A 15,633-nucleotide genomic window follows, 5' to 3' on the forward strand; every position below is an offset into this window, starting at 1 on the left:
TAATGCTTCTACAAGTTTGCTCATATTTTGTTACTTAACACTCTAACGATGTTGTAGTTCAGCAGACGACAGAGAATGTAGCCGACAACAATGCTCAGCTGCCGCTGTCGCTACTGTTGCTGCTGGTTGATAACCCTGAGTCGTTTCCAGAGCCACGGACAATTATGGGACAGGCAATAATTAGAACTGCAGCTTCCTCTGCCTGTCCACGCCTACCCTGCTCTCAATACTCAGGGATTAACAAATGAGGTGCGCCTACACTGGCGCGAGCATAACTGCACATAGCGTCTGCGGGAGCGCCCAACAAACAGTTCCGCAGTCTTTCATTACTCAAGTTGCTCTGCCTCCTCTCTGGTCGCAGCGCGACGGAGACTCTCCATACACAAAGATAAACAACGGCACAGCTACTGCCATTTCGTCGTTAATGGCGATGCATTGAAATAAATTTCCCTTCGCTATTACCCACCAATTTACAATATTAGCGTTATAATTACAATCAATTTTATACTGTCAGAAATAAATACACTATTACACTCATTACGTATTAAATATAGTTTCTGTAATAAAGCTTTGAGATTCAGAATTAGCAGTACAGTACAAATTATCAATGGATATGAAACGGCGAAAAATTTTGTCTGGTGCAGAAGGTATATTATCTGCATTTTTGGTGTTAGAAGATCCTGTAATTCTCCTTCACTTCCACACAGTATAGAAACGTCATCAGCGAATCCTATCATTGATATCCTTTCACAGTGAATTTTAATCCCAGCTCTGAACATTTCTCTTATTTCTGTAATTGCTTCGTCGATGTATAGATTAAAGAGTAGGCGCGAAAGGCTGCATCCGTGTCTTACACATTTTTAATCCGAGCACTATGTTCTTGGTCATTCAGTGTAATTGTCCCTTGTTTTACGCGCCCTATCCTAACCGTCTTTGCCTTTACCTTACGCGTGTTTGCCTCAGAATTTCTAACATCTTGTCCAATTTTCCACGTCAATGAAATCTATGAGCGTAACGTGATTTTTCTTCAGTCTTGCTTCCATTATCAAACGAGAGCTACATCTCTGGTGCCTATTCCTTTCCCAAAGTGAAGCTGATCTTCATCTAAGAGATCCTCAAGATTCTTTTCAATTTTCCTGTATATTTCTTTACAGCAACATTGATACATTAGCTGTTACTTGCTTGTGCGATAGTTCTGGCACATATTCGCCCTTGATTTCTTGGAAATTGTCTAGATGATATTTTTCTATGTCACCAGTCTTATTCATACTACACACCTACTTGAACGAATTCGGGAGGACGACAGTTCAAACCCGCGTCTGACCATCCTGATTTAGGTATTGAGTGATTTCCCTAAATCGCCTCAGGCAAACGCCGGGATGGTTCCTTTAAAAGAGCATGACCGATTTTCTTCCCCATTCTTGCCTAATCCGATGGGACCGATGACCTCGCTGTTTGGTCCTCTCCCTCCAAATCTACAAATCTACCTACTTGAATATAGTTTTGTTGCCACTTCACCCAGTGTTTTTAGAAATTGCGAAGGCATATTATACATGCCTTCTGCCTTATTTTATCTCAAGTCTTCCAGAGCCCTTTTAAATTCTTACTCCCTATATCCTCCACATTGACTCCAGTTTCTTCTTCTATCAGGTCGTCAGACAACTCGACCCCCTCATACAGGCCTTCAACGTACTCTTTCCACCTATCCCTTTGCACTTACTATGTTACCACCCTTGCCTTTAATGTAACTGAAGGTTGCTTTGACTCTTCTATATGCTGAGTCAGTCCCTCCAATGATCATTTCTTTTCAGATTTCTGCACGTTTTGGGACTGACTTTCGGCAATAGCGGACTTGATTGGTTGCAAGGGTCGAGTGCAGCGTTGATGTTGAATGCAAAGTTCTTTCACAGCGCGTGTGGTCTGACATATTAAGGCATAGCACATTGGCAAGGCATTTTGTATACTTCAATCTTCCGTAACAAGAAACCGTCTTACACTGATCCCAGTTTAGTAATTTGTTACCATTCTTCCCCTCCACCCCTCACCCCCCACCCCTACGCATAAAAGCTACTGCTTCTGGTTTTAGTAATTACTTGTGTTAAAATTCTCTAGAGCTTACTGCAGCGTCACGTCTTTTTTTAAAATTCAATTGCTTTCGACTCAATACTCCTCGGCTAGTTTCAAGTGTCAGTCACCATTTGACAATACTCTAGGGTATTCGGTCGAAAGCTCGCGTACTTTAAACTGCTAGACGCAGCTGGAAGCCCGAGTGATAATTAGGAGTATATATCGCCTCAAATATGTTGTGTACTTATAAAAATAATCTTGAAGTTTTTTTGTAGTTCTTGTCCCTACCATTTGCAACTTTCCATTTACGTGAGATGGGATATGCAAATGCTAGCCAAGAATGCAGGTTGCGCTTTTGTGTTGGATCACGAATGGCACCTGTGTGATGTCTTCAGTACGTGTCAGACGTGATCAGAACAGTGCTGTGTGTAGTCGTGAGGGCCTAATGTGGTGGCAAAATTGTTGGTACTCGTATGTTGGGTGCTCCCTCAATCAGGGTAGCCTAAGTGGTGTTTCAGGACGCACTGTATCGAAGATATACTGTATACGACTTATAGACAAAGTGGAAAAACATCAATCCGCTAAGTCGCAAACACTGATGAAACTGAATGATGAATGATCATGATGGACGGACAGTGAAGAGGATTATGACGAAAAATAAGATGACGATATCAACAACAAAACAAGACGAATGGACTCCATCAGCAGGGAATTGCAGGGAATGCTCACAAAACCAGTCCTTGACGATGTGACCTGTGTGAAAAGGTGCCCTATCTTCTTGGAACATAGCACCACCTTTGGGGAAAATAATATTGTACCATTGGATGGACCTCTTGAGCCAAAATGGTAACACAATCCTTGGCAGTAACGCGATCCTGCAGAGTAACCAGAGGGTCCATGGTAACGCTGCCCAGATCATTGCTAACCCCCCCTCCGTCCACAGCTCGTGGTCGTGCGGTAGCGTTCTCGCTTCCCACGCCCGGGTTCCCGGGTTCGATTCCCTGCGGGGTCAGGGATTTTCTCTGCCTCGGGAAGACTGGGTGTTGTGTTCTGTACTTAGGTTAGTTAGGTTTAAGTAGTTCTAAGTTCTAGGGGACTGATGACCATAGATGTTAAGTCCCATTGCGCTCAGAGCCATTTGAACCATTTTTTTAACCCCCCTCCCCCCCACGTTTCTCTCATTGGGCGTGATCTCGGCCAGATGGAAACAGTGTGACACAAGACTCATGCCATAAAGTGACCTTTTTCCAATCCCACCATTGATGAGCAGGATGAGCAGTTGCCTGCTGATGGAGCTCGATTCGTGTTGTTTTGGAGGGGCTATCGCTGCCTTATTTTTCATCATAATCCTCTTCAATGATCGTCCATCACGATCAGTCATCTCTCAGTTTACCAGCGTTCTGACTCAGACGATGTTTTTCGGTTTTCTCTTTACGCCGTATAAATTTTTGATGCAGTGCCTCTGGAAATTCCCAACACTTATGCTGCCAGGAGCACACACCATATGAGCATCAACAATTTGTCCTCGATCGAACTCAGTTACCTCCAACATAATGCACTCACGACTACACACAACACTGTTCTGATCGCGGCTGACACGTACTGAGGACATTACACTGGTGCCGTGTGTGGACGAATACTAGAACGTAACCTGCAGGCTGGATAGCATCTGCATTTATGTCGAAGCATGCATTTCTTTTTTTTTGTCCAAAATCTGTAGTTAAGCACGTGGATGGGAAGTTGAAAATGAAAGGGACAAGGGCTACAAAAATACTTCAAGATTTTTGCTGTAAGTACACAAATACACAACATACGAATCCATTGTTTCGTGTGAATACATATTGAGTAATACCATTCGAGCCTCTAGCCGTGTCTAGCAGCTTAGAATCCACGAGCTCTCTACGGAGCACCCCCGGGCCATTGCCAAGTAGGGACTGACACTTGAAAATAGCAGAGGAGCATGCAGTCGAAAGCTTTTGGATTTTAAACGATTTGACACTGTAAGAAGCCGGAGAGAATTTTAACACAAGTAATTACTAAAAGACGAATCACGATCTTTGAGTGTGGGAGGTGGGGCGGGTAAAGGCAGGCGGGGGAAAGGAATGGGGAAGGGGGGCATGGGAACAAGTTACCAGACTCAAGAGAGACCACGTATCACGTGAATGTTGTTGAACGTGAGTAAATTTCTCACGTTAGAATAAGAAGGGAAATTCGCTTTCAAGATTAGTACGGTCAAACGAAGGCAAGTCTTAGAAACAACTTTGAAAAAACTTGTTTTATATACGGAGAACAAAAGATAGAATAGGTTGCAGATTCCTTCCACAAATAACAAGACTCACTAATTTAGTAAGCGACAGAAAAGCGTAAAGAACCTACGAAGTCCCGTAAAGAACCATCATTAAGAACATCCTAGGGCGAGCGTTTGTCTACAGGACAAAGCAGTGCAGTAAGTATACGTCCTTCCGGAGGCGGCGCTCCTTCAAGACCTGTGGCGGGAACAGGAAATAGTCTCAGAGAGCAAATGGAACCTGCTGGGCGAGAGTTACATGTTCGTATGACCAACCCCTAAAATGCTGTTCCGCGTCTTTGTAATGAGTAAATACCGCAGGTGGAGCGCACAATCCTACAAAGTAATCCGGCTAGAATGCCATGCGATGGTCAAATTACGTGAAGTAATCGCTGCTGGGCACCTAAAGTCATTTGATTTAGTGGATATTTCATGGAACTTTCCTAATGTGCACGTTTCAGTTTCAACGAAAGTCTACCGTTAATTGTGATCCGAGGCTGTATCGGTTCCTGAGTATGCCTTAAAGCCAAAATTTGATTTCGAAATCTCTTTCTGACTATCATGTAATACCGCTGGAATATTCCAGTGTCACTGGGCATTTTACTAAAATAACATCTCTCCTTGTGGTTTCTGAACAATGTATTCGTTATTACCAGATAAACTTTGTTGCAAAAAATAATTGAAAACCTTGGCTGTAAATAATGGCAAGAGACAGTCAATGAGAACAGAGATACACGTGGTAAAACATGGTGCGTGATGTGCTTTATTCATTTCAATTGATAGTCCGCGATAAAGCGAGAAATGTCAGCTCTATAATTTCAGATTTTCGTTAATGGCAACTGCGTCAGTATGTGCGTAAGTAAACAGTGGATTAGGTGACAAAAACGTGGTTACTAGGAGCAAGTAAACAGTGGTAAGTCAGTGGTAACTCATGTGAAATGGACTCAGTCTGTCACTAAACAACGTTAAGTACCCACTCATATATTCTTAAGAATAAAATTTTGGATAGAATTTATAATTTTAAAAACAATTCGTTTCTCGATAAATATTTGAAAACAATGGGTTAACTGAATAAAACCACCACAGAGGAATGCACTTGAAATATCTTACTTTCAAGATTTTAATTGAAACATTACTGTGAAATTTCTCAAAACAACCAGCTTGTCCCCTACAATGGTTTACAATGAATGTCTTCAGTTAGTCTTCGTTTCCTCCATTCCTACTACCGAGCCCACGTCAATCCGTAACTCTCCATTCTATTTCTTCCCCTACTTCCACATTCCGATCCTCCATGATTATTAGATTATCATCTACCTCAGCGTACTGTATTAGCCATTCAGTGTCCTCATACACATACTCTCCTGTTTGTGATGTCAGCATGTGTACGTGAACTATTGTTGTTGACATTGCTTTTGCTTTGCTATGATTCTGATGAGAACAGCCCTATCACTGAACTAGTCCCAGTATTTACTCCCTGCGCTATCTTCTCGTTGATAACGGAACTTGCTCTTTTAACACAATTTTCTGCTGCTGTAAATATTACACCTGTCAGATATTCATCTGTCCAGTAAGCCATATCTTCATTCCATTTCACTTCACTGATTGAGGATTTGCATTTTGTGTCTATGATTTTCTAGCTCCCTTGCTACGTTCAAATTTCTGACGTTCCATGCTCTGACTTGTAGAATGCGACTATTTCGTTGGTTATTCAGTCTGTTTGCCTACGCCTTGGCTGTCTCCACCTGGAGGTGCGAAAGGAGCACTGATGCGGAACTTTAGTCAGTAGCGGGATCATCATGACACTTTTTTAACTGCAGGTCACATCTCCTGTGGATACGCTTTATGTATTATTAGTGCAGTGGTATCCCACCTTTTAGGGGAAGTTTCCCATCCCAAGAGCAAGATGTTGCCCCGAACTTCGGTCCGCTTCTCCACTCTCTCTGACAAGGCTGTTGAAAGAATGAGGGTACTTTCTATGTCGGAAGACATCGGCCACCATTGCTGATGATTTTCGTTTCATATTTAAGCAGTAACTGGGACCGAACACATGATCAGGACTTTTCGGTTACTAGCCAAAACCACCACGATCAGACCCAAAACCGACTCAAACCAAGGCCTCGGCGCTTGTTCGTGACGTCACTTCAGTTAGGCACGGCGAACGCCAGGTCTCTTGCAGGCATACTCGTAATGATGGTGGTGTCTCCCTCTCTGACACAGGAAACTGTGAAACTATTGGGGGTAGTTGACGAACACACATTGTTCTGAGAGATTTCTGAAATCAATTAATTTTGCAATTCTTTCCACTTCTTAACAAATAGCGTACCCCTGAACTTAAATTTCCACCTGTTTCAAGGATTGACATACAAAAACAACTTCATGGTCCAGCTGCAACAGAATTCGTACTTCTTTACCTTATTTGAAAATCTGAGGAAGTTACGTTTGTACTGGGTTGCTTTTGCAAGAAACTGTGAGCATATTGGTGCTCTTCTTTAGGTATCTTGGTTGACTATGAGGAGAGGAGCACTGAATGTTAATGACATACCTTGCGATTGTACACGTTGGGGAGGGGGTGGGTGACAGAAGAAGAGGCAAAAGAGAGATAGTTGTTTTATCAAATCAAATTTTTTTATCTTATAGTTTCTCATTTCAGTTGCAAGAGAGGAATATTTATCTTTTATAATGTGCATATTTAAAAAAGTTTAAGTTCAGCAGTATTTTCGATCTATGAAGCTATTTTGTTTCCTGTTTAGAATTCCTTTCGTTGAAAACGACTGTAATCTAATGACTGGCAACAGTTGGACATTTAGACATGTAAATTAGTTCACATTTCCAGTGACGATGTCAAACGAAAATAAATAAAAAAACGAGTTCATTGTAAGGGGGTTGGGGTAAGTTTCAATAGCAAAATGGATCAAGTAAATATAGTTTCTTGAATGTAAAAATTCCGAAGCTTGCAATGGGGCAAAGCATCTCCTCATATTGATCTACGTTTGTCTCGACAGGATTCAGTAATACAGAACTATGATCTTCATTTGTAGCTTTACGATAGTAAGAAAATCTTTCATCTAGATAAAACTGCAGAATCCAAAACAATACCAAACAGTTTGTCCAAAAACAAGAGATTTATAGTGATAAGCGCGCCCAGGTGTTTCTACCTGCAACAGACCTGGCGTTCGCCTTGCCTAGCTGGCGTGACGTCACCAACAAGCGCCGAGGCCTTCATTTGAGTCGGTGTTGTTAGACCACGGGTAATTGGTTAGAGCTCCCAACTAACATTCCTTGCCTTTTACAGTCCTCATTCCTAGAAAATTTCTTGTAGTTTTTCATTCCTAGTGATATGTCTTAGTTCCTGTACATGTTGTGTATACCCGTTATTCTCTGTAGAGTACGAGAGCGCATACATGTATTCTGGGATTTTCAGACATCTTACTTTACTCGTTAAATCCCTACTATAGTTCAAAATCCTATAAGGAAGCGATCAAAAAGCTTCCGTGCGATGGCCGTACAATCCTGAATCGGATTGCCGATCAGGCAGAATCGCCGTGCGCATTGAAGTTATCATCCCACCGACGCAACAGGTCGAAGATAACCGTTGGGTAAAGCACAGGAACCTGATTCCTGAAGAATTCCGTAACTACCTGTCACAACACATCGTCCTACAGTAACTGATATCACTTCAAGGCGGCTTTAAGGGAGTGAGTGCCTGATAATAGCATGGGGAGAGAACAGGACTAGAGGGGGAATGCTCGAGTGTCTCCTACTTAAGATGAGGCTTGCATCCCAGATCGACTGACGTCTTGTATCCAATCGCGACCACTACGCACCATTCCACAGCTGTGGTTTTCGACAGACATGCTACCCCGTCCACAATTTTCATTCTCCAGCGGCCAAGGAAAGAATAACAGCACGTTGGTGCTATTTGGACGCACTTGATAATAACGCCACATTTACTGTACACGCGTCGGAAAGACACGGATGCCACACGTATCCCATGCCTATAAATTCCTTGCTTCACTGAAGAGCCAAACTGTTTGCCTAGTATCGTGTAAAGCCCTGCTCAAGCACGCAAAAGTGCCACAACACGACGCGGCATGGAGTCGACTAATGTCTGAAGTAGTTCTGGAAGGACTTGACACCACGAATTCTACAGGACCGTCGATAAATCCGTAAGAGTACGAGGGGGTGGAGATCTCTTCTGAACAGCATGTTGCAAGGCATCCCAGATAGGCTCTATAACGTTCACGTAACTCAGAAGAGTGTTTATGGTGCCATTCTGTAGAAATTGTACTGTGCGGCTGGTCCCGGCGGAGGTTCGAGTCCTCCCTTGAGCATGGGTGTGTGTGTTTGTCCTTAGGATAATTTAGGTTAAGTAGTGTGTAAGCTTAGGGAATGATGAACTTAGCGGTTAAGTCCCATAAGATTTCACACACATTTTTGTAGAAATTGTGAACGTGTTGGTTGTCGCATTGTCGTGCTGGAATTGCCCAAGTCCGTTGGAATGCAAAATGGACATAAGTGGATGCAGACGACCAGACAGGATGCTTACGTACGTGTCACCTGTCAGAGTCATATCTAGACGTATCAGAGGTCACATATCACTCCAGCTGCACACGTCCCATGCCACTAGAGATCCACCACCAGCTTGAAGAGTCCCCTGCTGACATACATGGCGCATGGGTTCATAAGGTTGTCTCCATATCCGTACACGTCCATCCCCTCGATGCAATCTGAAACGAGACTCGTTCGACCAGGCAACATGTTCCCAGTCATCAACAGTCCAGCGTCGGTGTTGACGGGCCCTGGCGAGGCGTAAAGCTTTGTGTCGTGCAGTCATCAAGGGTACACGAGTGGGCCTTCGGCACCGAAAGCCCATTTCGATGATATTTCGTTGAATGATTCGTATGCTGACACTTGTTGATGGTCCAGCATTGAAATCTGCAGGAATTTGAGGAAGGGTTGCACTTCTGTCACGTTGAACGATTCTCTTCAGTCGTCGTTGACGCCGTTCTTACAGGATCGTTTTCCAGCCGCAGCGATGTCAGAGATTTGATGTTTTACTGGATTTCTGATATTCACGGTAAATTCGCGAAATGATCGCACGGGAAAATCCAGACTTCATCACTACCTCGTAGGTATTGTGTCCCATAGCTCGTGCACCACCTTCAAACTCACTTAAATCTTCATAACCTGCCATTGTAGCAGCAGTAAAGGATCTAACAACAGCACTTGCTGTCTTATACAGACGTGGCCGACCACAGGGCTGCATTCTTTCGTTTTACATACCTCTGTATTTTAATACGCATGCCTATACCACTTCCTTTGGCGCTTCAGTGCACGTTGCATATCCGCTGCAGCAATGCTCTCAAAAGGAAACTGCTTGATTGCCCCTTATATTAACTGCACGTAATGCGACTTCAGCTGCAGAGCAAACGTTTCATCACAAATAATTTGTGGCAGAGTTGACTGAAATGTGTTCGGAACAGAGTGTTCTCTCTACGATGAAGTTACCTATTACTCTAAGCATTTATAATGGATTTTTATTACTGTTGGCCAAATTTTACAGGGAGTGAGTGACGTAGTTGGCGATCATCCGTCCCCGGATGGGCTGCCTCCTCCACCTCCTCCAGAATTTACGAACGAGGAACTAGACGGTGTAGAATCAGTCGGTGGAAGCTTGGCGAGCGGTTGGCACACCACGACGACGCAGTCTCCTCAAGGTTGCGCAGCATCAAGTGCAGCTACTTCTCAGCCTCCAACCAACTACTGGGACACCACTCAATCCCCATATAACTACTGGTATCCAACCACTACAACTACTCAGTCGCCCTACAATTACTGGTACCAAAATATGAATACGACCCAGTATCCCTATAACTACTGGAACCCCAGCACTACTACAACACAATCTCCTCAAAATTACTGGAATACGAATGAAGCTACTACTCAGCGTCCTTATAATTACTGGGATACAAGCACAACTGCAATACGTCCTCCTTACAACTATTGGTATACAAATAAAGACACAACTCAAAATCCTCTCAATTACTGGGGTACAACCACATCCACAACACCGTCTCCTTATGACTACTGGAATACAAACCAGAACCTACAAAATTTCTGGGAGACAACAAGTACGACTACAGCTAGTCCTTACGATTATTGGCAGACAGCCACGACTACGACTCAGTCGCCTTACAGTTATTGGTCTACAACGACACAAGACCCGCGTTACTGGTATACAACACCAACAAGTTCAACGCCCACAAAGTCACCGTACGAAATTTGGTACGATTATTGGTACGGTAACGCCACAACGAGTACTAAATCACCTTACGAAAACTGGAACGATAATTGGTACGGTAACGTCACAACAACTACTAAGTCACCGTACGAAAACTGGTATGATAACTGGTATGGTAGTACAACAACAACAACAACAACCAAGTCACCATATGAAAACTGGTATGATAATTGGTATGGTAACACAACAACAACAACCAAGTCACCCTACGAAGACTGGTACGCTAATTGGTATGGTAACGCCACAACAACTACCAAGTCACCGTATGATAACTGGTACAATTACTGGTATAGTAGCTCCAGTACAACGACAAAGTCACCTTATGACAGTTGGTACGACTACTGGTCAAAGAAAAGGACGACGACGACAACACCAAAGACGAGTGAGCCACAGTCACAATATAATTGGTACTACGGCTGGCCAACGACTACAACGAGCAAGCCGCCGCCGACGAACCCAATACAGTCCCAATACAACTGGTACTCTGGCTGGCCCACCACAACCAAGTCTAGTACTACTGAGCCACCAACTACACAGCGGCCATGGTACGACTACTGGTCGGCACCATCTACCACTACGAGCAAACCACCGACAAATGGACAATCACAGTACAACTGGTATTACGGCTGGCCAACACAGACCACATCAAAGAGTACAGAGCCACCTACTACACAGCGACCATGGAACGACTACTGGTCAACGACGTCTCGTCCACCAAGTACACAATCCCAAAACAACTGGTTCGACAGCTGGAAGTTACCCACAACGACACAGCGTCCGTGGTACGATTACTGGTCGACAACCAGTCGTCCTCAGAGCAGTCAGTCGCAGTACGACTGGTACCACAACTGGCTTGGTACCACAACTGCAACAGCGACCTCGCAGCCCCCAACGGAACTTCCGACAACCACTCGTAGTCCGTGGTATGACTACTGGGGAACCACAAAGCGACCTTACGCGTGGTACAACAGCTGGGGAAATGGCCCAGCTGCCACCACCACCACCACCGAGTCTCCTACTTTACAAGCACAGGCCACTGGGTCCCCGCCGTACAGTTACTGGTCTCCTGGTCAACAGCCAGCTGATCCGATGCAGTCTTCCGACAACACCGTCTCGTCTGGTGACAAACCTGCACTGCAGCAGCTGCAGGGCACTCACTATAAACCTGACGGCAGTTACGTCTTGGAGTGAGTATTCGCCTTGGTGCTTTGTTTTCTTGTTCTTATAATCTACACTCATGGTCATAAATTAAGGATAATTGCAGAATGTGGTGCCACACAATGTGGCACTACACCCAACTGGCGCTAATAGCGTAGGCACATAGGGAACACACACAGCACAGATTTGTAAGTCCACGGTATTGGTGATAAGTTGCGAAAACCGTCCCGAAACACATGTGCTGCAAAACATCACTGTTTACTGCGCATGTACGCCAACATCAATATGGGACATGATCACCATGCACAAGTACACAGACCGCACAACGGGTTGGCATACTCTGGATCAGGTGGTCGAGCAACATCTGGGGTATAGCCTCCTATTCTTGCACCAGTGACAGTCGGAGATCCTGAAGTGTCGTAGGTGTTTGAAGACGTGCAGCGATACGTCGACCGAGAGCATCCCAGACGTGCTCGATGGGGTTTAGGTCTGGAGAACAGGGAGGCCTCTCCATTCGCCTGATATCTTCTGTTTCAAGGGGTACTCCTCCATGGTGGCAGCTCGGTGGGGCCGTGCGTTATCATCCATCAGGACGAAGGTGGGACCCACTGCACCCCTGAAAAGGTGGACATACTGGTGCAAAATGATGTCCCGATACATCTGAACTGTTACAGTTCCTCTGTCAAAGACACGCATGGGTGTACATGCACCAATCATAATCCCACCCTACACCATCAAACCACAACCTCCATACAGGTCCCTTTCAAGAACATTAAGGGACTGGTATCTGGTTCCTGGTTCACGCCAGATGAAAACCCGGCGAGAATCACTGTTCACACTATACCTGGACGCGTCCGTGAACATAACCTGGGACCACTGCTCCAATGACCATGTACTGTGTTGTTGACACCTAGCTTTACGGGCTCTCCTTTACCAGGGGTCAGTGGAATGTACCTTGCAGGTCTCCGGGTGAATAAACCATGTATGTTCAGTCGTCTGTAGACTGTGTGTCTGGAGACAACTGTTCCAGTGGCTGCGGTAAGGTCCCGAGCAATTCTACCTGCAGTACTCCGTGGCCGTCTGCGAGCACTGATGGTGAGATATCGGTCTTCTTGTGGTGTTGTACAATGTGGACGTCCAGTACTGTAGCGCCTGGACAAGTTTCCCGTCTGCTGGAATCGTTGCCATAATCGTGAGATCACACTTTGTGGCACACGGAAGGCCCGTGTTACGACCTGCTGTGTTTGACCGGCCTTCAGAAGCCCGAATATTCTACCCCTCATAACGTCATAAATATGTGTTCATTGAGCCATTTTCAAAACACACTCACCATTAGCAGGTCTGAAAACGTCTGCACACTTTCTCGCTGCACCGTACTCTGACATGCACCAACACACCTCTGCGTATGTGGATAGCTGCCAGCGCCACCATGCGATGACCGCAGGTCAAATGCATCGCATGGTCATACCCCGAGGTGATTTAAACCCTCAGACCGCCGACCAGAGCGTTGTTTCACTATGTATCAGTATTATCCTTAATTTATGAGCCTGAGTGTATGTTATTACTTCGTTATATTTGCTTAGAAAGAACTACTAATGCGCTTTTTTTACTAGAGCCAAACTGTTTTACCAGAGGTAGATCTCACAGTAGTCATGACACAATGTCACAGTAATCTGATAAACCATATTAAAAGGAGAGGACGTTACCTAGGAATTCAAACTATTTGTACGTCTGTAGTCCCTAAAGAGAGGCAGCAGCCTCTCCAGTCCTTCCAGGGGCAACACTCTGGATGATGGCTTTGCTATGTTCGTACTGTGAAAGCCTGAAAACAAGGTATTTAATAATCCGCTTGAGTCAATATTCTGGAGGTAAACAAGCTATAGAACTATCAATAAGTTGTTCTGTTCACTCGGGGTTATATTATTTATTTATTATGTTGAGCTTTCCCTCATTACAGAGGCTTATCTCCAACCTAATAATTTACTCGTAAATTACTATACAAAGAATAAACGCTCTTAAACTATATTTTCAAAATATTCCTCCAGGTGTTTCGATCTTGTGTGTCTTCTTCCTCTGCGCCCATTCTCCTCATTGTGTGCTGTACATTTTGGAGCCAGGTGGTCATAGGTCGGCCTCTTCTTCTTCTCCCCTCCGGCTCCCACTCCAGTATCAATTTTGGTATTCTGGCTTCGTCCATTCGTCGCACATGCCTGTACCACTGTAATTTCTTCCTATTTATACGGCATATATTCTTTCTTTTATTTCCATTCTCCTTATTATTTCGGTGTTCCTAATCTTCTCTTTCCTGGAGAGTCTTGCCGATCTCTTCCAGAAGTCCATCTCTAGAGCTTGTAATTTTTAACGTGCTTCAGGTTAATTGTCCAGGTCTCCGTTCCATACAGAACCACACTCTCTAATATAGAGTTGTATATTAATTTTTTAGTTCATAAGACTGAGTTAAGCATTCCAATGACCTTCCGTCCGCTACTAACTCTTTTATTGGTTTCTGACTCTCCTTTTCCCTCGATTTCTAAAACGGATCCCAAATAACAGAAAGTGTTTATCTTTTTGATATTCTTTCCTTCAATGTATAGCTCATATGAATCATTAGTCAAGTATTTTGTTTTTTGGTTATTGATCTTCAAACCCCAAGTTTTGTATGCTACTGCTAATTGATTGAACATATAGTTAGCATCCTCCCCATCTTGTGCTATGACTACTTGATCATCAGCAAACAATAAATGATGTAGGTAAACTCCATCTCTTATTTCTAATCCCATACTATTACAGTTACGAGACCATATTCTAAGGCTAATATCTACATAGCTTTTAAATAATGATGGTGACATGGGACAGCCCTGTAAAAGGCCTTGCTTGTTCTAAATTTCTGTGAAAGTTTATTACCAACTTTCACTTGGCATCTGTTATCTTTATACATCTGTTGTATTATTTTAATCAAGGGGGGGTTTATGCTTCTCATATGTAGTGCTCTCCAAAGTAATTTTCTCGGAACAGTATCATACGCTTTTTCTAGAGCTACGAAAATTAATACTATACTTTTGGTTTTCCCCTATGTTTCTCCAAAATCTGTTGTAATGTGAAATTATGGTGTACACATGATCTCCTAGCCGTAAAACCACATTGTTCTTCTTGGGTTCTAAACTTTTTTCCGGTTTGTTTTTGATTACTTTCGCAAAAATTCTCATTGATGTGTTTGTAACACAAATTCCTCGATAGTTTCAAGAAATTTTGAAATCCTGTTCTTAAATATGGTATTAATGTTACCCAGCTTCATATCGTTGGGTACTGAATCTTCATGTATCATTTTGTTGAAGAGCTGTGTTATCAGTTTCACAATTTTGTCACCACCATATTTCAGACACTCCAGATTGATATTGCCTGGTCTAGGTGATTTATCATTCTCTCCTGTTCTCAACACCTGAAGTGCTCGGCGTTATATGTAGAGAAAATATAAAGCGTTAGCGTATGTAATACAGTATTTCCATACTTGGCGCTACGGGTGGACAGGTTCAAATACAAGAGGAATGACAATGGACTTAGACAACATGTTAATACTGTAGCTATTATTCGTTTAGGTACAGACACACTAATGGCTCATGTTCTGGAAAACACTACTTCACCCCATGTTTCCTTGCGCCACACATAATCTATAAGATACAGGAGTTCCAGCAGTAATTCATTCCTTTCCTCTGTAATGTGTCATTTATGCGTATACTTCTCACAACTTTTTTCGTCTCTTATTGGTTCTTTAGTTTCTTTTGTTTCGAAATTTTCTAATCAGTAAGCTATAAAGGAGAAA

General features: G+C 43.6%; 1 protein-coding gene across 1 annotated transcript in view; it reads left to right on the forward strand.

Annotated features, from left to right (window-relative positions):
• LOC124545766 (mucin-5AC-like) overlaps positions 1–15,633 on the forward strand; it is a 50,614-nt gene that overhangs the window by 10,589 nt on the left and 24,392 nt on the right. The window contains exon 2 of the mRNA XM_047124711.1: positions 9,918–11,842. Coding sequence (XP_046980667.1) covers positions 9,918–11,842 — 1,925 coding nt within the window. The remainder of the gene's footprint in view (positions 1–9,917; positions 11,843–15,633) is intronic.

This window comes from Schistocerca americana, chromosome 8, assembly GCF_021461395.2.
Source record: "Schistocerca americana isolate TAMUIC-IGC-003095 chromosome 8, iqSchAmer2.1, whole genome shotgun sequence".
Taxonomy (NCBI): domain Eukaryota; kingdom Metazoa; phylum Arthropoda; class Insecta; order Orthoptera; family Acrididae; genus Schistocerca; species Schistocerca americana.